This window comes from Rhinatrema bivittatum, chromosome 3 (genome assembly GCF_901001135.1).
Source record: "Rhinatrema bivittatum chromosome 3, aRhiBiv1.1, whole genome shotgun sequence".
NCBI lineage: Eukaryota > Metazoa > Chordata > Amphibia > Gymnophiona > Rhinatrematidae > Rhinatrema > Rhinatrema bivittatum.
In genome coordinates, this window is record NC_042617.1 from 593,336,817 (window position 1) to 593,363,833 (window position 27,017).

The following is a 27,017-nucleotide window of genomic DNA, read 5'->3' on the forward strand; positions in this document are numbered from 1 at the left end:
ATAATCAAGAGGACATGAAATAAAAGGAAAAAATTTTGTGATGAAATAAAGGGAAAATATTTTGTGATGAACAAGTTCAGACCTATATTGAGATAATTTAGTATCTGTGAAAAACTTCTGTGATAAACAAGCCGAGATATATGACTGAAAATATGTAATTGGATGGGAATGTTTACATTGTATTAATATCAATTGTATTTAATTGCATATTATGTATATGATGTTAAGGAGAGGTTTTAGGGTGTATTTATTACATGTTGCTTAGATGAATGAATGAGAGGGTGAATGGTAATTTAGGGTGTGTTATGTATGTTTTTTAATGAATATTGTAATAAAGTATTTAAATAATGTGGAAATACGGGTATATTGTGTATAATTCCCCCTCTTTACCAACAGCATTGTTGTTGTGCCCGTTGGCACCTAGTTGGTGTCTGTTGGTCCCTTTTTGTTTTGGGGACCAGCCTGTAGCTAGGGATTCACCCATGTATGAGAACTACCATCCTACTTGTTCTTGGAGAAAGCAGAGTTGCTTACTTGTAGCAGCTGTTCTCCAAGGACAGCAGGATGTTAGTCCTCACAAAAACCTCCCACCACCCTGCGAAGTTGGATTTCTCCTAGTTTTTTAATTCTTAATCGTAATTCTATGTTAAAAGACTGAAGAGGGACCCCCATGTGGACGCAGGGTATAGGCATGCTGGACATGCTCAGTATGCCAGGTCAAAGTTCTGGAAACCTTGACAGAAGTTTTCCGTGCCGGGCTCCATCTGATGATGTCATCCATGTGTGAGGACTAATATCCTTCTGTCCTTGGAGAATACCTGTTATAGGGAAGCAACTCTGCTATCTCCCAAAGATGGATTTTCCCATTTCCAATATTTCTGTCAGTGATGTGATATTTGCAATGTACCAAACTGTGATAAAATTGAATTCAATCACAAGTACCACCCTCAATTAAGTAGATTCTAATCATGTGCGATTTTCTCCCCTCCCACCTAGCTCCCCTAAACATAGTCATAACTCTCCTCCTCATCCCCCCCCCCCCCCCCCCCTTCAAGTACAAACAACAACAGAACATACCCCACACACATTTTCTCAACCCCATTCAAGTCAGGAAAGGCCTCAGCACTCCCCAGTGGGAAAAATAGCAAAATCCTTAACCCAAACCCCATCTTCCTCCCATGCCCACCCCTCCTGTAATACCTATAAAATCAGCAACTCTTTTTGTCTCAACATGTTGAACATATCCCTGTATTTTTACTATCCCCTTCTCAGACCTAAACCCTCTCAGGGAGGAACAAAATCGGGACTGAGAGGCAGGTTTCCTTATGAGACAACTAAACCCCTGCAACCCAGCAATCCTCTTCTCCCCCCTCCCAAACACAATCATTCTTACCCATATTTCTGCACAATAAAATAGTAAAGATATAAAAGAAGATAAAAAGAAGAATAAACAAAAGTTCCAGTAGAAGTAAAACTCCTGTCTTTGAACAAATATTGAAGCTGACAGCCAAAGTTAAATGTGGAAATGTAGAATATTTTATTTCCTTTTTATAAGAACATAAGAAATTGCCATGCTGGGTCAGACCAAGGGTCCATCAAGCCCTGCATCCGGTTTCCAACAGAGGCCAAACCAGGCCATAAGAACCTGGCAATTACCCAAACACTAAGAAGATCCCATGCTACTGATGCAATTAATAGCAGTGGCTATTCCCTAAGTAAACTTGATTAATAGCCGTTAATGGACTTCTCCTCCAAGAACTTATCCAAACCTTTTTTGAACCCAGCTACACTAACTGCACTAACCACATCCTCTGACAACAAATTCCAGAGCTTTATTGTGCGTTGAGTGAGAGAGAATTTTCTCTGATTAGTCTTAAATGTGCTACTTGCTAACTTCATGGAGTGCCCCCTAGTCCTTCTATTATTCGAAAGTGTAAATAACCGATTCACATCTACTTGTTCAAGACCTCTCATGATCTTAAAGACCTCTATCATATCCCCCTCAGCCGTCTCTTCTCCAAGCTGAACAGCCCTAACCTCTTCAGCCTTTCCTCATAGGGGGAGCTGTTCCATCCCCTTTATCATTTTGGTTGCCCTTCTCTGTACCTTCTTCATTGCAACAGGAAACAGAGAGTAGGATTAAATGGACAATTTTCTCAGTGGAAGGGAGTGGACAGTGGAGTGTCTCAGGGATCTGTATTGGGACCCTTACTTTTCAATATGTTTATAAATGATCTGGAAAGAAATACGACAAGTGAGGTAATCAAATTTGCAGATGATACAAAATTGTTTAGAGTAGTTAAATCGCAAGCAGATTTATTTATTTATTTTAAAATTTTCTATACCGTCATTAAGTTAGGTACCATCATAACAGTTTACACTAAGGCACAAATATCAATATTGGAAACAGATAATAAATTCTATCACTAAACATGTGCCAATATATTACGGTAACATAGATCGTTATAATTATTCCTAAATGGTTGTGTTATATCATGTCCATTTTTGTAACAGGATTAAAATAGATAGCTTAATCTTTGGTGATCAAAAATATTATAGAATATATACCCGTGTAGACTGGGGTAGTGGGCTAGGGTGTTCTGCAGATCGCTTTTTCTTTTTCCCTGTGTTCTACTCTCCTTTCTCTTTGTTGTATGCTTGTTTGAATAACCATGTTTTTAACTGTTTTCTGAAGGTTTTGATGTCTGTTTGTAAGCGGATCTCGATAGGCATGGAGTTCCATAGCATAGGACCTGCTAATGAAAGCGCTCTTTCCCTTACTTGGGTTAGTTTAGCTGTTTTAATTGAGGGGATGGACAGTAAAGCTTTATTAGCTGATCTCAGGTTTCTGTTAGGGACATGTACGCGGAGGGCTGGATTCAGCCTTTTCATTATGTATTAATTTATGTATGGTACATAGCGTTTTATAGTGTATTCTTTGCTCGATGGGTAACCAGTGTAATTCCAGTGATGTGGTCTCTTTTACCCGTCAGGATTCTAGCAGCCTTGTTCTGCATTATTTGGAGTGGTCTAATCGTTGTGTATGGTAATCCAAGTAGGAGTGCATTACATTAATCAGTACTAGCGAAAATTAAAGCTTGTAATACTGAACGGAAGTTATTTGTTGTCAGTAGAGGTTTTATCAGATTGTGATAAATTGCAGGAAGACCTTGTAAGACTGGAAAATTGGGCATCGAAATGACAGATGAAATTTAATGTGGATAAGTGCAAGGTGATGCATATAGGGAAAAATAACCCATGCTATAGTTACACAATGGTAGGTTCCATATTAGGTGCTACAACCCAAGAAAGAGATCTAGGCGTCATAATGGATAACACATTGAAATCGTGGGTTCAGTTTGCTGCGACAGACAAAAAAGCAAACAGAATGTTGGGAATTATTAGAAAGGGAATGGTGAATAAAACGGAAAATGTCATAATGCCTCTGTATCGCTCCATGGTGACACCGCACCTTGAATACTGTGTACAATTCTGGTCGTCGCATCTCAAAAAAGATATAATTGTGATGGAGAAGGTACAGGAGCGGCAGCTGTCAGCGGGTTTGACAGCCAACGCTCAATTTTGCCAACGTCTGTTCTCAAACCAGCTGACAGCCACGGGTTCGGAAACCGGACACTGGCAAAATTGAGCGTCCAGTTTTCAACCTGCAAGCCGATTTTATTTATTTATTTATTTTAACTTTTTTTAACTTTTGGGACCTCTGAGTTAATATCGCCATGATATTAAGTCAGAGGGTGTACAGAAAGGCAGTTTTTACTGCTTTTCTGTACACTTTCCCGGTGCCGGCAGAAATTAATGCCAGCCTTTGGGCAGGCGCTAATTTCTGAAAGTAAAATGTGCGGCTTCCTTGCTTCAGCCCAGCCTGGCCTGTTTATTTATTTATTTTATTTTAAAACTTTTCTATACCGTTGCCAAGTTAAATACCATCGCAACGGTTTACATGTAGGCACATATTTAATGTAGGTAAAAGTGTACTATAGTACATTCTAACAGGTGCCGTCAAAGATTTGGTTACAATATATCATTAGACATAGTCATTTAGTGTTCCAAGCTTCCAGCCTTGTAGCAGTCTAGTTCAGCTTGCTCCAACGTCCAGTATGTACAGCCACCGAAGACAGGTCCTGCCAGCCCCCAGAACCCAAGGGCTCAGTCTGCAGGGGAGGAGACTGGCTAGGCCGAAGATAATCCTTGCTGCAGCTATGTGGTCACTGCTCCTGAGGGGCTATTCCCTGTTCTCAGCTCAGCTCCCCATGACAATTCTAACTTGACTTACATATATTAATGAAGTATTTGTAATTTGGAAGGATTCTAGATCAATTCTTTACTTTTCTAAACTCTAGTGACCCAAATCTGAAGTTTACCAGGTTTCATGTTTGCATTTGTGGATTAGACAGCCCTGAGGTTGGCTTTGAAACTTGTATTTATAGGAAACCCACTGATAGAAATTTGTTGCTCCAGTTTGATAGATTCCATGATGGAGCATGAAGGAAAACATCCCAGTAAGCCAGTTCTTTCATTTCCAAAGCATTTGCTCTTCACTTGAGGATTTCAAGATTGAGGCAAAAGAAATGACGGAAATTTTTTTACAGGGAAGTTATCCTTTTCCTGTGGTTAAGCAATCATATAAAAGAGTGTGCTTCATTAATCTGGATTTGTTGCTACAAAAATAATCTTTGTACTACTGAATGATCATACGGTTTGTGTAATACCAAACACTAATAGAACACAAGGTATTATAAGGGATCAAATGCCCCTTTTGTGTGAGTTCTTGGTGGGGGGGGGGGTTTTGGTTGGTTTTTTTTTTAAAACTTCCTCTGCTTTTAAATGCACCTGAAATTTGTGGGATTTTTTGGTATAATTTCTTCCACCAGTATCATCTGCCATTGTTACCTCTGAGTTGAGTCATTGCATATGTGAGCTTTCTGTTACTTTGTCAATTTTTAATCATCCTAGATCTTCTAAATGCATTTGTTTAAAGGTTTCTACTTCCTGCTTATTACAGTTTGTTGCATACGTCATAATGTGTCCATGCATTTTGATTTATGTTGGTAAAACCTTGCAAATGTTGAAAACATGGATTATTGAACATCAAGGTACCAACAATGAGTCTATGCTGGGAGTCCCCCTTAACCCAACATTTAGCCACAGCTCAGCATTCTTTCAAGGATCTAAGTTTTTTCGCTATTAAACAGCTCAAGCTTGATGTTCAGGGTAGGGATTTGAATCTTTGGTTGGTAAGGGCAGAACAAAGATGGATTTATTGGTTGAAATCAGTTGAGCCCCATGGTTCGAACACTCAGATTGATTGGAATGCCTTTAGGTAAAGATATTGTTCTATTATAGCAGCATTTATGGAAATTTTGGTTTCAGTTTGGCTGTTGACAGGTTTTAAAAAATGCGTGGGATGGATAGATTAATTTGATTCACAGGAATGATTTGCTATGTGAGTGGTTTGATTCTGTCAGTGGTGTGTGATTGTGGTTCTTTTAAATTCAATTGATTGGTATTCTTCAAGGAATTTTTTGAGTATTCAGCAGTTACCGTCTTGTTTGATTCCTCACCTTTTTCAGTCTTTGCTGACATAAAGGAAAGAGTTTGGTGGATAGGATTGCTTAATGATTTATAATATCTTGAGAAGCACTTTGAGATGTTTGTTAATATTATTGTTACACCGTATATACTCGTGTGTAAGTTGATCCCATGTATAGGTCGATGGGCAATTTTGAGAATAAAATCCATTGAAATGCATTGACCCATATATAAGTCGAGGAAGATAAAAATTCAAGAAAAGCCCTGTCCATATTAAAAAGACATCATGCAGCGCAGTAACAGTAGGACAGGTCAGTGGCACGACCAGAGTTAGCTGTAATATCGCACTTAGCCATTTAACTTATGCAGCTAACTTCACTGTTTCAGTGGTTGGCATATATCTATACGCATATCTCGGGAACGTTATAGTATACGTGGAAAAACAGATAGTATGCGTGTAAGTTAATCCAGCTTTTTTGGGCTGCTTATTTATTTATTTAAAGTCTTTTCTATACCGTCGTTAAGCGGGTGCCATCACAACGGTTCACAATAGGGCACAAAAACTATGTGTTAAATCCAGTATCTGGAATTCTAAACTCTGAAACAGGTGCCGTTAATTTACTGTAACATAGTTTCATAAAAAATATTATTTGGTGAGTGTTATAAGTCATGTCCAGTTTCCTCTTACTCAGCTATAAGATATCGTACTACTTTATTTTGGTTCTTTGTTGTTTAAAAAATAGAAGGAATAGTTTAGGATAAAGTAATGAGAAGCACACACTTAAAGAAACAAGGTGTGTGAGTGGGAGCTTGACCGACCGCAACCAAAATTTCCCTGTTTCCTGCTCTCAATTCTCTTTGTGGTATGCTTGCTTAAATAGCCATGTTTTTAAACTTTTTCTGAAGGTTTTGATGTTTCTTTGCAGTCTGATTTCTAGGCATATTGTTCCATATTGAGGGTCCTTCTATGGATAGGGCCCTATCCCTAACTTGGGTTAGTTTGGCCGTCTTGACTGAGGAAATATCAGTGCTTTGTTTGCTGATCTCAGGTTTCTGTGGGGGGGGGGGATATGCGGAGGGCTGTGTTCAGCCACTCCGCTTTTTCGTCGTGTATTAATTTATGTATGGTGCATAAAGTCTTGAATTGTATTCTTTGTTCAACAGGTAACCAGTGTAGTTCTATTAAGGTTTCGGTGATATGGTCTCTCTTTTGCTTTTTCCAGTTAAAATTCTTGCCGCTGTGGTTTGCAGTATCTGTAGTGGTCTTATTGTGGTGTATGGTAGGCCCAGTAGTAGGGCGTTACAGTAGTCAGTACTGGCAAAGATTAAGGCTTGTAATACTGAGCGGAAGTTGGTGGGCGTTAGTAGTGGTTTTAGTTTTCTCAGAGTCATACGTTTGGCATAACCTTCTCTTACTTTTTGAGATACATGTTGTTTCATACTTAATTCTGAATCGATTATCACTCCCAGGTTTCATACTTTCTCTGCTAGTTGTATTTTTTGGTTGTTTTTTAGTGTAATTTTCTGGCATAAATTTCTCGACTAATACACAAGTATATATGGTAGTTTTATTTGTTTTTTGGCAGAATTTGGCAAGAGATCTATGTGGATTTATGTAATATGCTCTTGGAGACCAGGTATTTTTCATTTGTTATTTTTGGATTAGAGCATTAACACTTTTTTCATTATTTTTTTAGTATTTAATCAAAGTGAACAAGGCACGCATCGGCATGTTATTCATGTAACTTTACTGTTGGTCCTGATGAGGAGCATGTCTGGAGATCTCGCGTTTTAGGGGTTTTAGCACAGCGAGAGGGTTTGGGGTGAAAAACCAGAGGGGTCTTGAAAACCTCAATATCAACTGGGCAAACTGATGGACTAATAGTTAAAACTGTTTTTCCCTCACGTGAGCATGTTTTAAAATCATTCTATATATGCGTATAAAAGCCACTAAAGCCCTAGCTGAAATACCCTCTGGACATTTACTCAAGCCACCTCTTAAGATTACAGAAACACGTACGCGCAGGAGGGGTATTTTAAATGATATGCGCATACGATATAAATTGCAGCTTATCTCTGCGGGAGCGCCAATGTACACGTTTATGGGCGTTCCTTTTAAAATAACCCTGTAATGTTCTTGGAGCACGAGATAGAACCATATATCTAAAGGAGATTCATGAACAACTCCAGTGAAACTTATCAGAAACGCAAAGGAAAAAGAAGAAATGGGTGAATCAAAAATGACAAGAAGCACCACTAATGAAAGTATAAGAGACTAGATTTCAGTCTCCTCATAACTTCTGAAAATGTTAAGACCTTCAACTAAGCTGGACTTATTGGACCTTTTGCCATTGACCAGCAAATAAATCCTGAAATCTTAGGTACCTCTTACATTTCAAATAAATTAAGTATTTCATGAGTCATTATTGAAGCCTTACTATCAGAAGTCATTTCCAGATCAAAGAACTCCCCAACCACCTCCAGTAGAGAGACAAGAAGAATTTGAAGCCAGTGATATTGGATTCCAGGATCAATCAATTGAAACAAGTATGGCCTGGAGGAACCATGGGCCTGAGGATCATGTAGGTGTGATGGATCTAATATTGGATATTGGATAAGTTCTTGGAGGAGAAGTCCATTACCTGCTATTAAGTTCACTTAGAGAATAGCCACTGCCTTTAGCAATGGTAACATGGAATAGACTTAGTTTTTGGGTACTTGCCAGGTTCTTATGGCCTGGATTGGCCACTGTTGGAAACAGGATGCTGGGCTTGATGGACCCTTGGTCTGACCCAGTATGGCATTTTCTTATGTTCTTATGTTAATAAGGTGGTTTTACCAAGCATTCCTACAAAATACAGATCCAAGGGTTGCAATAGAAGAGGGGGCAATAACGTTGGGAACACGAGAATTTGAAATGGCGACCCAGAGACATCAGGAACAGAGAAGGGAGAGAGCCACAGGAGCCTCTGGTATATATGCATGCCTTCTAAGGGAAGGTCTAAGACACACACCGGCAGGACCAGGGATTGGATCAAGGAGGGGTGGAGCACCAATAAAGAACAATATATATATATATATATATATATATATATATATATATATATAAGATCAGCTATCACAGAGGCACTTTGTTGGTACAACAGCACCATGCACCTGTTTCCTGCTCATGGGCTGACTCCCTGCTTCCTGATTCCTTTCTGCTCTGATTTCTTATTGCTAGACCACCTTGATTCCTTTCTGTACTGTACCATGGAGACTGCCTCTATCCCGGCTATCAGGTACATTTTCAAAGGCCCACGTGCATAAATTCAGAGGTTGACGTGCATGGCTGGGCCTTGCGCGCGCCGCGTGCATTTTACAGCAGGCCGGGCCATGCGCGTAAACCCCGATACGTGCACAAGTGCCAGGCCTGTCAGAAGGAGTGGGCTAGGGGGGTGGGGCGGGCTGCTGTCCTGGGGAAGCGTGCACTGGCAATCGGCTGGCGCACGGAAGTTACTTATGCTCCAATGGAGCAGTAAATAAAAAAAAATGGGGATAGTTAGGGTTAGGTTAGGGGTCGAGGGGAAGAGGTAGGAACGGTAGGGGGTTAGGGGTAGGAAAGTTCCAACTAAGGAGCAGACTGGGAGGGAACTGGGGGAGGCCCGATTGCGTCATCGCCAATAGACTATTAAAATTAACCCCCCCCCCCATGCATGTCGTCCGCACATACGCGCTCGGCCCTGAGATTTAAAATCGACACCATGGGTCTTCACAGTTGTCCCTGGATCCGATTCATGGCCCCAAGTACTTCTAGCTCTCTGTTCTTTGCAAGGTACATGAACTGTGTGCATTGCTTGAATCCTGAGATCCACTCATTAACTTTCCTCCATTTGTCCTTCCCTTTCCTATAAACATTCATCCATTCATTTAATCCCAGCCTGAACTATTTTAAGCATCTACATCCCTGAAACCATTCTCCAGCGCAAACATATAAATAACTATTGCAAAATGAATATCAAGACTGTATCATGTCTTCCAGATCCCAGCATTTTGGCATGCCTCAGAATTTAACTTACTATATTCATTTTATCCTGTTAACATTAAGGATTTTGCTTATGCATCTCCAAAAATGTTAGTTACAACATGCAGACTCCCAGTGATATCCCCCTTATGTTATCTTTCAGGACCTCTGCATGAATTATTACAACCCCTATAATGCAGAACATATTCCTATATACAATACCTACTACATGATGCAAATTATAAGATGAAGCCATGTTCATTAATAAAGTACAATGAATCATTTAAAGCAGTATTTCTCAAGTAGGTTCTAGAATGCTTCCAGCTATTTTGGTTTTCAGGATCCCCATAACGAATATGTGTGAGATAGATTTGCATGACATATCATAGATTTATATACTGAATACCAAACTGGTTAAGGGGGCTCCAAGACCACCTTGAGAAACACTGGCAATAGAGAGACTACAAGATGATTTCTTACATTTTTTATAACAAGCAAAGATATGCTGGAATTTTAAATCATGCGCACATTTGCGCACTTATGGGGACATTTTATAGAGCCGGCGTGCGTACAAAATGGGAGATACATGCTTGGCCGGGTCATGTGCAAGCTGCAGGCATTTTCATCTCCTGTTACACATGGAAAAGCAGCTCCAGCCAAAAGGGGAGGCCCAGGGGTGGGGACAGAGCCTGACCAGGACAGCGTGCGCCAGCAGCCAGCCAGTGCGTGGAAGCTCCTACTGCTCCTGTCAGCAAGTAAGTAGCTAAAAAATGTTTGAAAAGATAGTTGGGGGGGTTTTAAAGGTTGGGGCGGAGAGGGGAAGAGGGAGGCAGGTTAAGTAGTGGGGTAAGGCCCTCTCGCATCGCCGTGTGTTTGTTACAAAATTCCCTCCCCCCTTGCACGTGCGAGCCGGCACCTGCCCAATATAAAATCAGTCATGCATCTGCGGGCGGGTATCGGACTTTATAGCATGCGCACGGCAATGCTCGCATGTTATAAAATCAGCGCGTCCATATGTACGCACCGAGAACCGCGCATCCTTTTTAAAATTTACCCCCTATAATTTTAAAATATACCAACCATGCTTACGCCTGCTCCTAATTTTAAGAGGTTACTCAAGCACAGCTAGCCCGCGTCTTCCATAGGACTTGGTCAGCTTGTACGCGCATATATAGGTGGATTATAAAACATGCTTTCTCAAGGGACATCCCAGTTTTTCCAATTAGTTCATCAGTTTGCCCAGTTAATATCTAGGTCTTCCAGACCCCTCTGGTTTTTCATCCTGTGCACCCCTCGAGTTGACCCAGACCCCTCACCTTATCCTGTAAGCCCTACAAAGTTGCTCCTCATCTGGAGCAGCAGTAAACTTACGCGGTTAATAAGCCGACGTGCGCCACAGTCTCTGGCTGTTAAATACAGGTTATGTGTGTAAGCGTTGGCCCAGCCACCTTATTTTTGATGCGTACACCAATGTATACTCACGAACTTCACAGCTTTTTAAAATCTGCATTGCTCACGCATGTACTCGTGTATGTGGGCATTTTGCGCAAGCAACGCTTTTAAAATCTACCTCATAGAGTGGTTTGGAAACGATGGAAATCTAAACTTATTGGTGCGAAGCAATACTCGGCTATCTCCCATTTTTGCTAGAGAATTTACCGAGGGCCGGAGAAATCCTGCTTTTCAGCATTGGGAAGCCTGGGAGTTAACCTATCTTGGTCAACTGTGGTGACAAGGGATGGTCCCTTTTGTAGACTTGCGAAATCAGTTTCAATTACCCAATGCAGATTTTTTGGCCTATGCACAACTCAGACACTTTATAGGTACCCCGGGACCACATCAGGACTTACAGTGCCCTTGTTCAGTGTTTGAAGGCTACTGCCTTCTAGCAGGACGTCTTCAGAAGGGAATCTTTAAGGTATATCAACTCCTTACAACAGGTGGAGAAGGGAGAGCCGCACATTTGGTGCCGTGGGAACAAGATTTGGGAACTCAGTGGAGCAGGGCCAAGTGGGAGGCGTGCTACCGGACGCTGGGCTGATTTTCGATGTCCGCATCCATGATGGAAACTCGCTACAAACTTCTATATAGGTGGCACTACTCCCCAGCTAGAGTGGCGAAATGGCTTCTGGGGTAGCCCCCCTATGTTGGTGGCAGTGCTCCCAGTTTGGTTCATTCTAATTTCCCATAGCCCTCTCAGAAGTCAGCCAGGCTGAGAAATGCTCCTCATAAAATATAACCCTGTTCACTGATGGGAAGAGAACAGACTTTTAATTCCATAATTTTAGATTTTGCAAGGTCCCATTTCCAGCTGTCCTCTCGCCCCTTACAGGCTCTGTCTGAGAGCTGCTCCAGGATACATATTGTTAAATGAGATGACGCACTACTATCAGACCAGTCTTTTCTTATGTCTCAGTAGGGTGTTTGGCCGCTGCAGGGTAGGGAACTGAGACACGCTGGCATATGCCAAATTGTAGGTTACCAAGCATGGTAATGGTGTTTAGTGCTATATTTTAGTGCTCCACAGGGAGCATGCCAAGCAACTAGGCTGAAGTGCCCTGTGGTGGAAGAAAGAGCTACCAGAAGTGTGCACCAATTAAACTGATGAGGAGAATGTGGTAATAATGTTTGGTGTTGATATTGAGCTGGGAATGCTTAGCTGTCATTTGTTTCCCGGCTCCACCTCATGGAAGTGGTCAGAGCAGATCCTCTGGAAAGTGCACTGAGGCTCTTACTACATAAAACTCAAAACATAGCTATTTAAGCAAACCTACCCTTAACCTCTACATATTAACCTTCCCATGGATTTCCTTCCGTTAATTCAACCTGCTCTCTTCTCGAAATCCTTAAATTTCCTCCTTTACTTCAGCTTGCCTTTTGTATATAACTTCTTACTGTGATAAGTTTCGGCTACAAGCTACCTAAGATTTGGGAACATGGCTTGTATATAATTTTACATTGTTACTTCCCTCGAGTATATCCTCATATTACCGTTCTCTTGTCTTTCCTCCAATCGTTCGCAGCCCCCAGTTTACTACGCCCTTGTTTTTTGTAACTGATTTTTTACATTGTTACCCTTGTTCCATGTAAACCGGCATGATGTCCCTGACCAATGTCGGTAAAGAAAAGCCTTAAATAAAGAAAATAAATAAATATGTGGTGGCAATGTCCCAAAATACAACGGTTTTGGAGCGACTGCCAACAACTAGCTGAAGAGATACGGGGAGTTCAGATTCCACTGCAGGCAGAATATTGGCTGTTAGGGCTTCCGTATCCGGAATTGGAGGATGAGAAGCCGAAAATGTTTTTATTTCTCACGATTGCTGATTGCAGCCCAGTGGAAAGACACAGGCCCGCCGGAATTACCTCAGCTCTACTTTAAATTGAGGCAAATACATTACATGGAGAAACTGACGGCCGTAAGACGGGACACCTTACATAAGTTTTATAGAATATGGTCCCCTCTGATCCGCTATCTAGCAAGGGTGGAGGGGCCCATTTGTGACTAGAGGCCAAAGTTCTGAATTGGGATAGACGGGTCGCGGGGGGTTGAGCAACGTCCATTGGTACGACCAGGCTTAAGCAATCAATGAGAAAGCAAGGGAGGGTACCCGATCCCAGAGGAGCCGGAGTGGAGGGGAGGGGTATGGGAGCGATGAGATGTTTTATCAGCTAGATAATGTGTACTAGATTGTGTTAAATGTTTATTTATTTATTTAATTTTTTATATACCGGAATTCCTGTATGCAATACAAATCAGTCCGGTTTACAAGTAACGAAAGAGGTTGCCCTGGTCTGGGAAGTTAGACCTGGGTTTTTTTACATAGAACATGGAACAATAACAATAAACCATTGTAGAAGGTAAAAAGTTACATCAAACAGGGAGCGAACAATGAGCATTGCAAACAATGAGCATTGCCTTGCATGCTCATTCATGAATTCTGTGTATCAACGTGGAAATGGGTTGTGGGAAGAAAAGAGGTTTGCATGCGAGGGTTGAGGAAATGGGGAGGAGTTTGGGGAAATAAAGAGGAGAGAGAGAGATGAGTAACAGTACGCATCATCTATGGGCAAAAAGGATGTGCAGGATAAGCAATAGGAAAAGCCAAGAAGTGAGCAGGGAAAAGGAAAACCATTAATAATGGGTAGCTAAGGTAAGGGCTCTCACAATACAATTTTGATGGCTTCATAGTGAGCTACCAACTCTTGCTGGTGACTATTTAATTTTTATTCTAAATTACTTGGAAAAACAGAAGCCCTTGTAACTATGTCTTTTATTTATTTATTTATTTTAATTCTCCTTCCCCAATTATCATGACACTCAACTGACCCTTGCTCATTTTGACGGTAACTTTCAAATTGACCGGCGCACGCACATGGACACGCCGATTTTATAACATATGCACATGTTTTAAAATCAGCAACTTGAGCGTACATGCACGCACAATTTTATAATTTATGCATGCATCTGTGCACGAATGCCGTGTGGAACGCGTAAGGGGGGGGATTTATTAGGTATGCCTGGCGATGCAATAGGCTAAAGTAGCGGACTTGCCTCTCTCTTTTATCCTGCTAGCCCCGACCCCTAACACCAGTGACTACCCTATTTTTTTTTTTATTGCACTACTTACACGCAGTCCAAAGCAGAAGTTACGCGGTTGTGGGATCCCGGCCTGTGCTTGTGCGCAGAACTGACTTGATGGTGCAGTGCAGTCCAGGCCTGCCCATGCCCCCACCCAGACCCTGCCCACATCCCACCCCTTTTCCCCAAAACATTTTAATGTGCGTACCGGGAGATACCCTCATGGTTGCGGGCCTTTTAAAATGCACGCGGCTCTCACACTTCTGAGTCATGCACATAGCTCCTGGCTTGGCTGCGCGCAGAGTTTTTTAAATTGGAGAAATTACTTACCTGATAACTTCCCCTTCTTAGTGTAGACAGATGGACTCAGGACCAATGGGTATAGCAGATTGGAGACGGAGTCAGACCTCAAAGCCGACCCCAGCCCACACACACCCGTTCAGGAAGCTTAGCTCCTCAGTATTCTCCTCGAAAAGCAATTGTGGATATATGTGTGCTCTAATAACTTGATTAACTTGGTAAATCTGATTAACTAGGACTGGTTCACCTGATTTGCCAATTGGAGATCGCCAGTACTCTCAACCGCATAACGCCGACACCCGGCAACTATGGCTGTCTTGAACTAGGGGATATGACTATGACACAGTATATTTTTGGTAACTGCACCACTGGTATGTCCATGCTTTATTGGTATTACTGTTATTGTTATTACTCTTATTATTACTATTGTTATCATTGTTATGATAATTACAGTTTTCAATAAAAATATAAATTAAAAAAAAATCTACCTCATAGGTTTTTTGTGAGAATGATGCCCGCATCTAAACTGAAAGTGGTATGAAAAGGTGAATGGGACAAATCAGCCATTTAAATGAGGTAGAGGAGGATGTAGTAGTCTTACAAAATACACATCTCTCTGAAAAGCCTTCTACAAGCCTTCCCTGATCTATGACCTCCCCTACTGCCACAACTCACCTTGGTCCGCCAGTCGACGCTCCCCATCCCCGACATGGCTTCTGACATTATATTAATCAGTCCTGAGATTTTTGAACTATTTATTTTATTTTATTTAAAATTTTTATATACCGGCATTCATGATACAATCACATCATGCCGGTTTACATAGAACAGGGGTGTACAAAGAACAAATGAGTAACCTATTAGTGAGGAGGAAGCAGTTACAAATAACAAGGTACTAGAACTGGGAGTAGAGAAGAAAGGGAGAGGATAACATTAGATAAAGTTATTTACATTAAATTAACATTTAGTCAGGAATCATTCGATATTCCACAGCCCTAGGTATAGGATATCATGTATATAATTGATAATACTCAGTCCTGAGTACAAGTGATTATTATAGTCATAAGTATATGTCTAGATATTATTTATTTCTATGTTAGCCATGACTCTGGCTTTTCCTCCTCCCAGTTCAAGTGCCCCTGTTTATTGTAACTTTCATTCACTTTTTCTCTCTGCGCCTATTGTTCACGTTGATGTGAATGTTATTGCACTGTTTACTGTAAATCAATACGATATGATTGGTATCATGAGTGTCGGTATAAAAAAGCCCTAAATAAATATAAAAATAAAATAAAAGGAATGCTAAAGTTGAAAGGAGAGCGCGTCAAGGAATGGGGAAGATAAATAAAGTTGTTATCTTGTTTAAAAAGAAATCCCTCAAAGCCAGGATGATTTAGTTCCAGAAAGCAATTATTTTAAGTGTGTTCTTAAGTGATGGAAAAGACGTACAGACAAAATGAGAGGGCTAAAGGAAGAGCCAGGGATGCAGCATAAGAGCCCCTTGCCCTGCAAGATCGCGTTTTACCAATTAACCCTTTTCTAGCATTGCACAGCCCTCTCCACACTATTCAAACCCAGCACCAGCTGGAAACTCTCCCCAGAAATTAACTGGCACCTCACATGAGGGGCAAAGGAGAGCCTCAGGTTCGGGGGGCAGGAAAGATCGCGTTTCCCCATCCAGACCTGAAAGAGATATCCGAGGCTTGTGTGTGAGTCTGGCAGGTGGGCAGCTGTGTGGAGGGAGCATTGCATGGGGACGGAGACATTCATACCCTCATCAGTATGCTGAGGCTCAGCCACAAAAGGTTATCTATAGTTCCTGAGCTCTAATTAACTTTTACTGAATGACAGCTTTAGAAGAGTTACATTAACATGCTAATGAGCTCATTTGTATTTAGTACATGTAGCCCTCACTTCAAGGTTCAGACTGAAATGTGCAGGGGTCCCGCTCTGTCCCAGGCCAAATCCCTTCTGCCCGGGCAGGGATTCTCCAAATGCTGGGGGAGGCTGAGGGTGAAAATCTCTCGCTTGCTCTCTGCGTGTACTCACAGGTTTTTCAATTGCTGCAATGTCTCTGGACCAATAACCACGCTGGACACTCAAGTTGATTACTGCCTTGTATCTTCAAGTGCTGTCATCAGGCAGCAGTAAATGTTCATCTCTAGCCATAGCCTCACTGCTGTCTCTCACGCTGTTTGGCAGTACGATAAGTTCTCCTGCCAGGGTTTGGAAGACAGCAGGGAAAGGGCTCCCCTATCCAAAATGGGTCTGAAGAAAGAAAAAATCCCTCAGGCCACAGATACTCTCCCAGATTCCCATCCACTCAATCTTCTCTGCTCCGATGGCGGTTTCCACTGTTGAAAAATGGATCTCTCAGTTTGAAAGTCCAAAGTGCAGCAAACGGGAATTCCCAGGCAGGAAGAGTGCACAAAAGTCCCTAAACAACATCTCAAAGAGCAAAAAATATTTCTCAGGAAAAAACCTGTCCTTCCCCTTCTTGAGAAAAAAAAGGAAAAGCAAGTCTTCTGGTCCTCATCCTTCTCTGAGCAGGCAAAGAGCTGCTTCTTAGTCCCAAAAATAGGGAAGTGCCTCTCGCCTCATCCCAGATATCTGAGTGTGGGGTCTGAAGATCAAGACCCTCCTCACACTACTAAGGGAAAGGCAGGCCCCCTCCTCACGCCTCATCCCAGATATCTGAGTGTGGGGTCTGAAGCTCGAGACCCTCCACACACTACTAAGGGAAAGGCAGGCCCCCTCCTCACGCCTCATCCCAGATATCGCAACCCCCCTCATCCCAGATATCTCGACCCCGCTACCTTGTCTAACTATAGACCTGTCTCTAACCTCCCCTTCCTAGCTAAAATCCTTGAGAAACTAGTCAACTCTCGTCTTTCTGATCACCTTGAACTAAACAATATCCTCCCACCCACACAACATGGTTTCAGGAAACATCTCAGTACTGAAACCTTACTGCTCTCCCTTCATGATACTCTCATCAGAGGGACTGACTCAGGTTCCTCTTATCTGATTGCCATGCTTGACATCTCGGCTGCATTCGACACAGTCAACCACGATGTCCTCCTCAACATCCTCAGGAGTATTGGGATCTCCGGCAATGCCCTCTCCTGGATACAATCATATATCCAAAATCGCTTCTTCACTGTCTTTGTGGATAATAAAGAATCTGACCCTATTAGTCTGCCCCAGGGTGTTCCCCAAGGCTCCTCCCTCTCTTCTACCCTCTTCAATATATACATGCTTCCTCTCACCACCCTGCTCACCAACCTGCACATCAAGCATTTCATTTATGCTGACGATGTGCAAATCATTTTCCCATTTTCCGACTCCCTCCAAACTGCCCTACATAAATGGGAATCCTACCTTTCCTCCATCACCCAACTTCTTAATGACATGCACCTAGCTTTAAATCCCAAAAAAACTGAACTTTTAATCATATCTAACAAGCAACCTCTTCCAGACATTCCACCTACACACTCATCCTCCTCTTTCCCCACACAGGTTCGTAATTTAGGTGTACTTATAGATAATCACCTGACTTTTAAATCATTCATTAACTCTATCATTAAGGAATGTTATTATAAGCTTCAAACGATAAAAAAACTCAGACCTCTTCTCCATTTCATGGATTTCCGCACTGTACTTCAGTCTATTATTCTATCCAAAATAGACTATTGTAACGCACTTCTCCTTGGCATCCCCGCTTCACACACCAAGCCTTTACAACTTTTACAAAATGCTGCCGCTCGTATACTATCAAACTCCAAAAAGAAGGACCATATCACTCCCATACTCATCTCTCTCCACTGGCTCCCTATACACTCCCGAATTCTTTATAAGGCACTCTCCATCATCCACAAAAGTCTGCTACACTCCAATCTCAATTGGATCAACCCTCCACTCATCCCTCGCACCTCCAACAGACCCACCCGCACAGCTCTACAAGGAACGCTACGTTCCCAACCCATTAAAGCTTTCAAACTCTCCTCCACCATAAGCAGAGCCTTCTCTCTAGCCGGTCCCACTATTTGGAACTCCTTGCCTCATGACATCCGCATGGAGACATATACACCCACTTTCAAAAAAAAACTAAAGACCTGGCTCTTCCAGCAAGCCTACCCTACGTCACCCCCCATCACATAAACTTCTTCTGAAATGGATAACCCCAATCCACAATTGTGAACTCGGCCTGAATATGGATTACGATATGCCTCTGATTTTGGTACTTTGAACTGTTATAATTTTATGTTTATAGTTATTTATATATATATATATATATATATATATATATATATATATACATATATATAGGTTATAGTATGTAAATCAATACCCCCCTCCAGTGTATTGCTTCCCTGGTTTTGTTAAGGGCTATGCCCTAAAGTTAACTGTATTTATCTGTTCTTTGTAAGGGCTTCACCCATAAAGTTCATGTTTTACTGTGAACCGATGCGATGTGCGAACGGACATCGGTATATAAGAGACATTAAATAAATAAATAAATAAATAAATAAATAAATAAATATCTGAGTGTGGGGTCTGAAGATCGAGACCCTCCACACACTACTAAGGGAAAAGCAGGCCCCCTCCTCACACCTCATCCCAGATATCTGAGTGTGGGGTCTGAAGATCGAGACCCTCCACACACTACTAAGGGAAAAGCAGGCCCCCTCCTCATGCCTCATCCCAGATATCTGAGTGTGGGGTCTGAAGATCGAGACCCTCCACACACTACTAAGGGAAAGGCAGGCCCCCTCCTCACGCCTCATCCCAGATATCTGAATGTGGGGTCTGAAGATCGAGACCCTCCACACACAACTAAGGGAAAAGCAGGCCCCCTCCTCATGCCTCATCCCAGATATCTGAGTGTGGGGTCTGAAGATCGAGACCCTCCACACACTACTAAGGGAAAGGCAGGCCCCCTCCTCATGCCTCATCCCAGATATCTGAGTGTGGGGTCTGAAGATCGAGACCCTCCACACACTACTAAGGGAAAGGCAGGCCCCCCCTCCTCACGCCTCATCCCAGATATCTGACTGTGGGGTCTGAAGATCGAGACCCTCCACACACTACTAAGGGAAAGGCAGGCCCCCTCCTCATGCCTCATCCCAGATATCTGAGTGTGGGGTCTGAAGATCGAGACCCTCCACACACTACTAAGGGAAAGGCAGGCCCCCTCCTCAAGCATCATCCCAGATATCTGAGTGTGGGGTCTGAAGATCGAGACCCTCCACACACTACTAAGGGAAAGGCAGGCCCCCCCTCCTCACGCCTCATCCCAGGTATCTGAGTGTGGGGTCTGAAGATTGAGACCCTCCACACAATACGAAGGGAAAGGCAGGCCCCCTCCTCACACCTCATCCCAGATATCTGAGTGTGGGGTCTGAAGATCGAGACCCTCCACACACTACTAAGGGAAAAGCAGGCCCCCTCCTCACGCCTCATCCCAGATATCTGAGTGTGGGGTCTGAAGATCGAGACCCTCCACACACTACTAAGGGAAAGGCAGGCCCCCTCCTCACACCTCATCCCAGATATCTGAGTGTGGGGTCTGAAGCTCGAGACCCTCCACACACTACTAAGGGAAAGGCAGGCCCCCTCCTCACACCTCATCCCAGATATCTGAGTGTGGGGTCTGAAGATCGAGACCCTCCACACACTACTAAGGGAAAGGCAGGCCCCCTCCTCACGCCTCATCCCAGATATCTGAGTGTGGGGTCTGAAGATCGAGACCCTCCACACACTACTAAGGGAAAGGCAGGCCCCCTCCTCACGCCTCATCCCAGATATCTGAGTGTGGGGTCTGAAGCTCGAGACCCTCCACACACTACTAAGGGAAAGGCAGGCCCCCTCCTCATGCCTCATCCCAGATATCTGAGTGTGGGGTCTGAAGCTCGAGACCCTCCACACACTACTAAGGGAAAGGCAGGCCCCCCCTCCTCACGCCTCATCCCAGATATCTGACTGTGGGGTCTGAAGCTCGAGACCCTCCACACACTACTAAGGGAAAGGCAGGCCCCCTCCTCAAGCATCATCCCAGATATCTGAGTGTGGGGTCTGAAGATCGAGACCCTCCACACACTACTAAGGGAAAGGCAGGCCCCCCCTCCTCACGCCTCATCCCAGATATCTGAGTGTGGGGTCTGAAGATCGAGACCCTCCACACACTACTAAGGGAAAAGCAGGCCCCCTCCTCATGCCTCATCCCAGATATCTGAGTGTGGGGTCTGAAGCTCGAGACCCTCCACACACTACTAAGGGAAAGGCAGGCCCCCTCCTCACGCCTCCCCAGAGCCCGAGCTAGGGGCATCTAGTGAGTCTCTGTGCACAGAATTAACTAGGAAATGCAATTTACACAACCGCATTAAATTAAAGCCTGATTAGCATTAATCCAGTTTAGTATCTAGGCCTATTAGTTTGATTCTTTGAACACGTTTTATATTGTACATAATCTGCCTTGTGTCTTCCTTTATATATCGAATGTTTGTAAAGAAATAAATAATGTGTACGTCTATCTCTTCTGTAGGGTTATTATAAGAATTTAGCCATATAAATCTTGTCGCTGGATAAAGAGTCATCCTGTTTCCCTCTGCAGATGTTTGCAGGCTTGGCCACTCCTACTCTGACTCCATACACCAGCAGGAATCATTAACACAGGACTCCTCTTCTCCCTGCCATCTTTTTCTCTGTCAGTTAAGCACTTTTGAAATGTCTTCAGGCTCAATATAAATCATCCAGTTCCCATTCAATTGGGTATTCATTTAAGCAGAATAAATCAATCTGAAGTGAAAATTTCTTTGCATGAAAACTGTTCCACATCTCACCATCGGCCACCACTTCCACTGTGCCCCGACACTGAAATCAGGGAAAATTCATGCACAGTAACACAGATACTTCCGTTCCCTTAGCACTTCTGCTTTCTGGAGAATCTTTTCTAAATATAATCAATAAAGAAAAAGGAAATAATAACACTTCAAAGTTTATCTTTTAAGATTTCATCTCCCAGTACATGCGAGCACAGTATCAGAGCATTGGTGCTGAAATTCTGTAGACTGTCTCTTGCCACGCAATGGGCTACAAAGCAGAGAGAAAGCACCTGTAGCTTCATTCATGTGCTGGTTCCATAAACAAACTTAAACACTTTGAACCCAAGCTAATGATCATGAATGCACTTATCTTATATAATGTTGCTCATTAGTCTAATCCACAGTCGCTATCAGAACCACTCCAACACGACCCAGCAGAGGCCCATGTTTCGGCAACTCGCTCAGTGGAAGAAATGTTGAAGAACGTTTGACCCTAGGGCCAGCATTTTACTGTTCTTGGGTCTTAATACCAATCCTTGACAATTGGAAGGAGAGCTCCAATATCGGATGTTTGATGTACAAATGTGAGACTGTTGCAGCTGGGAAAAAAATAATAGAAAACTTTAAGAGATCTATGTAGATCAGTCTTCAGAGGGAGAGCCGTGTTAGTCTGGTGTAGCAAACATGACACAAAGTGTAGACTAACCAATTTAGTGAGGCATCCGACGAAGTAGATTCTGTGCTTGAAAGCTCGTGCCTCACTAAATTGGTTAGTCTCTAAGACGCCACCCACCTCCTGTCATTTTAGTAGATGGGTATGTATCCCAGGTGCCACTATTACTTCTACTTTTCACTTTTATAGTGCGGCTCAATGTGCACATAAGAGGCAGTCCCTGCTTAGTAGAGCTTACAGTCTAATCAAGACAAACATACAGAGCAGGTACTATAATTGTATCGTTAGATAAACTATGTTGTGCGACATAGATGACGACAGAAAAAGACCACCTAGCCCTTCCAGTCGGCTCCGTTATTCTGTCTACACTACTTAGAATGCCCTCTAGTTGCCAGCCATAAAGTTTGAGTCTTTTCTGACTTCCTCCTTGGTTCTTCACCATATTGAACTGAAGAACATGCAAGATCCCATCTTAGTTCCCTGTCACACCCCACTTTTCTCATGTCTAACTACAAAATTCTATAATCTAAATAGCCAGGAATGCTAACATAGTTGCCCAAATATCTGGCCACCTAGGTCCCCTGTTTAGCCTGCCAGACAGACCCAACTGTTAGTTTGATTTTGTCATTGCAGCCTGAAGAATCAAATCTACATTGGAGGGAATAGAATTGTCCCTGACAAGTCAATGTTCCATTCACTAAATCAATGTTTCCCAACCTTTTCAAGCCCAAGGCATAAGCACATTAATAAAAATGCCGGGTGTCACACTAAACGTCATGGGATATGGGGAAGAGCTAAGCAAGCACAGAAAGCCCCAGCAGTCTCTCTCTCTTCCAAATGTTAAAGCAAAGGGAGAGAGGGGACAGAAGCAGACAAGGAGCTATCACAGTGGAGCAGGTCCCTGGGCATGCGACTCTCACATGTGGCTTCCAGAGCTCCTCCAGGGCAGCTACTCCCAAGCTTCATAACGAATCACATCCAGCCTGGGGATAAGAGAGACGTCGGGCGGGTGTTCTGTGCTCTGCCACACAAAGCGCAGCCCTCCTACCTCTTCCCTGCCTGCTGCCTGGGAAAAAGGCATGGCTGACCGTGAATATTCTCAGACAGGAGCTCCTGCGGGTTTAAGAACCACTGCTGGCTCTGAGGCACTGGGAGCAGAGCCCAGGTGCCGGCCTGGATCAGAGCAGCAGGTGAACCAGGGCACACCGGCTGGGAATCAGGGCACTAAATGAAACGTATTTAAAAATTCTTGTGAAGTCAGTACAAATATATGAACACAAAACATCCATGCCTAAGTATTTGTTGGTTCTGTCTCTCTTGATTTAATTGTATATTTACTTATGCACCCACATCTTACAAGGTTTAACAGCACATTACAATAATCTTAAATATACAAAATGGTGCAATTAACTACACTACCACTCCTGGGTAGCAGGGGAAATAAATCCTCTCTGTGTAATGGAATAATGTCCTTCTATTTTTTATCTGTGCTTTCCTTCTCCTCCTACGCCTCATAAATATAAAACATAGCCACAGTAAATTAGCATGAATATACATATGTTTTCAACTTTTCCCTGATGAATGGCATTCTCTTTGAAAAGTTAAGAATAAGTGAGTGTAGGATGTTTTTCTTCTTTGTAGGTTTTTGTTTTTTTTCTGTTAGCCTAGCACTGTGTTCAGGAAGTCCTCAGCTGCATCCTATTGGTTTTGCATTACTGTAATATAATGTTTCTTGCTTCCGCCCTAGAAACAGCTCTGTCAGCGTGCAGGATCCCTTTTCTGATGTAAGTGACTCTTCATTTCCAAAACGCAACTCCATGACTCCCAATGCGCTCTACCAGCAGGGGATGAATATGCCGGACATGATGGGGAGGATACCTTACGAACCAAACAAGGACCCATTTGGTGGGATGAGGAAAGGTAAAAATATCCCAGGGCTCGAGCCCCAAGCCCATCATTTCATGTTACGTGATGCCAGAGGACGTAGGGAATCCATCCAGGAGGTTCATAAAATCCAGTATGCAAGCTCCAATGGAGAGCTATGCGCACGTGTGGGAACACAGTTTCTGAGTTGCCTCCAGTGTAGGTTTGATTCCACGTTGATACCGCAGTGAGATTTTGAAAGCCGGGCGCACTGCTCATGTCCCTGTTCCACCCAGACACGCTAACTAGTGGGAAAAGGGGACACTGAGCTACACTAAGCGTGACTCTGAGCTGTGCTTTGCTCCCATTTACCACTGCTAGTAGTCAATATTGTGGGTATCGAGATGGAGACACGTGAAGGGAAAAGCTTTTTTGTAGGAGAGAGGAGTCCCTGCCTTCTCTGGGTGTTGGCTTACAGCTACAGTTTTACCACTGCTAGTAGTCGATATTGTGGGTATCGGGATGGAGACACGTGGAGGGAAAAGCTTTTTTGTAGGAGAGAGGAGTCCCTGCCTTCTCTGGGTGTTGGCTTACAGCTACAGTTTTACCACTGCTAGTAGTCGATATTGTGGGTATCGGGATGGAGACACGTGGAGGGAAAAGCTTTTTTGTAGGAGAGAGGAGTCCCTGCCTTCTCTGGGTGTTGGCTTACAGCTACAGTTTTACCACTGCTAGTAGTCGATATTGTGGGTATCGGGATGGAGACACGTGGAGGGAAAAGCTTTTTTGTAGGAGAGAGGAGTCCCTGCCTTCTCTGGGTGTTGGCTTACAGCTACAGTTTTACCACTGCTAGTAGTCGATATTGTGGGTATCATAATGGAGACACGTGGAGGGAAAAGCTTTTTGTAGGAGAGAGGAGTCCCTGCCCTCTCTGGGTGCTGGCTTTCAGCTACAGTTTTACCACTGCTAGTAGTCGATATTGTGGGTATTGGGATAGAGACACGTGGAGGGAAAGGCTTTTTTGTAGGAGAGAGGAGTCCCTGCCCTCTCTGGGTGCTGGCTTTCAGCTACAGTTTTACCACTGCTAGTAGTCGATATTGTGGGTATTGGGATAGAGACACGTGGAGGGAAAAGCTTTTTTGTAGGAGAGAGGAGTCCCTGCCTTCTCTAGGTGTTGGCTTACAGCTACAGTTTTACCACTGCTAGTAGTCGATATTGTGGGTATCGGGATGGAGATACGTGGAGGAAAAAGCCTTTTGTAGGAGAGAGCAGTCCCTGCCCTCTCTGGGTGCTCGCTTACAGCTACAGTTTTACCACTGCTAGTAGTCGATATTGTGGGTATTGGGATAGAGACACGTGGAGGGAAAAGCTTTTTTGTAGGAGAGAGGAGTCCCTGCCTTCTCTAGGTGTTGGCTTACAGCTACAGTTTTACCACTGCTAGTAGTCGATATTGTGGGTATCGGGATGGAGATACGTGGAGGAAAAAGCCTTTTGTAGGAGAGAGCAGTCCCTGCCCTCTCTGGGTGCTGGCTTACAGCTACAGTTTTGTTTCATCAATTTCTTTTAAAAGCACAATGAACTTGACCGCAGTTCTGCTGTTTCCTTCATTTTATTATTAGCCTAGATGTCAGTTTGCAAAGGGTTTAGAGGCCCAACTTTGGGAATTAGGCTCCTACATTAACTCTTTTGAAAATTTATGAGGGCTGAGTCCCTAAATTTGGGATGTTAAAATATGAGTGGCTAGAGGAACAGAGTTAGGGCAGGGGGAAAAAGTTAGGTGTTTATTACAGACTTTCAGCACTAGGCACCTGACTTAGGAGCCTAAATCTAGCCACATGAATAGCAGGCCCCAAATTTAGGGTCCGAATTTTAGGTGAATTTCCAACTGAAAACTTAGGGTCCTAAATGTTGGCACTCAGCTTTTTTGAATATATTTTATCCTAGTTTACTACAGGGAAGTTAGCTTTAGAAGATGATTGTGTCTGTCTACATTGTCCGTCCCTCTGTAAGTCTGTCCCCTTCCCTAATAATTTTTTAAACGTTTGTTCAATTTCATTCATATTTCTTCCACAGACAGCAAAGCACCTTGTGACCGTGGCTTACTTTGTTCATGGGTTCCTGCTCCTCCCCAACACACATGGACACACACACACAGAAATACATACATATACACTCACACACACACATACACTCTGAATATATACGTATACACTCACACACACACACATACACTCTGAAATATATACGTATACACTCACACACGCACATACACTCTGAAATAAATAGATATACCCTCACACACACACACACACACACTCTGAAATACATACAGATACACTCACACACATACACATACACTCAGAAATATATACATATACACTCACACACACACATACACTCTGAATATATACATATACACTCACACACACACACATACACTCAGAAATATATACATATACATTCACACACACACATACACTCAGAAATAAATAGATATACCCTCACAGTCACACATACACTCAGAAATACATACATATACACTCACACACACACATACACTCTGAATATATACGTATACACTCACACACACACATACACTCAGAAATATATACATATACATTCACACACACAAACATACATAGAAACATAGAAACATAGAAATGACGGCAGAAGAAGACCAACCGGTCCATCCAGTCTGCCCAGCAAGCTTCACACATTTGTTCTCATACTTAACTGTTTCTCTTGGCTCTTAGTAACCTTATGTTCTAATTCCCTTTTCACCCCCACCATTAATGTAGAGAGCAGTGCTGGAGCTGCTTCCAAGTGAAATATTAAGTTTGATTAGTTGGGTAAGCGGCAGCATAGCTCTCTGCCATGAAGCAGAGGGCAATGCTGGAAATGTGTGAAGTATCAGTTTTTCTTTTCCCCTGTCATTGAAGCAAGGAGTCATGCCGGACATGCACCGAAAGTGAAGAATGCCTTGAAAGTCACATTAACTATCATCAAATATTGAAAAGCCTAATAATTGGTAATACCTATAAGCCCATGAACCCATCCCTGTTTTTTTTTTCTTTTTTTTCTTTTCTTTTTTTAATTGGGAGATGGATGCCCTTCATCCTTCTACTCTGTGAAGGTGGACACCTACCACCGGCCACTGGCATCCCGCTCCGTTAATGCCTCTGTGGCTACTGCCGCTCCATGCAGTGTTTTACTACCTGCTCT

The 27,017-nt window shown here is 43.0% G+C and overlaps 1 protein-coding gene across 3 annotated transcripts in view; it reads left to right on the top strand.

Annotated features, from left to right (window-relative positions):
- ARID1B (AT-rich interaction domain 1B) overlaps positions 1-27,017 on the top strand; it is a 1,291,555-nt gene that overhangs the window by 1,208,343 nt on the left and 56,195 nt on the right. For all 3 annotated transcript variants that reach the window (XM_029596714.1, XM_029596717.1, XM_029596715.1), the window contains one exon: positions 23,680-23,852. In XM_029596714.1, coding sequence (XP_029452574.1) covers positions 23,680-23,852 — 173 coding nt within the window. The remainder of the gene's footprint in view (positions 1-23,679; positions 23,853-27,017) is intronic.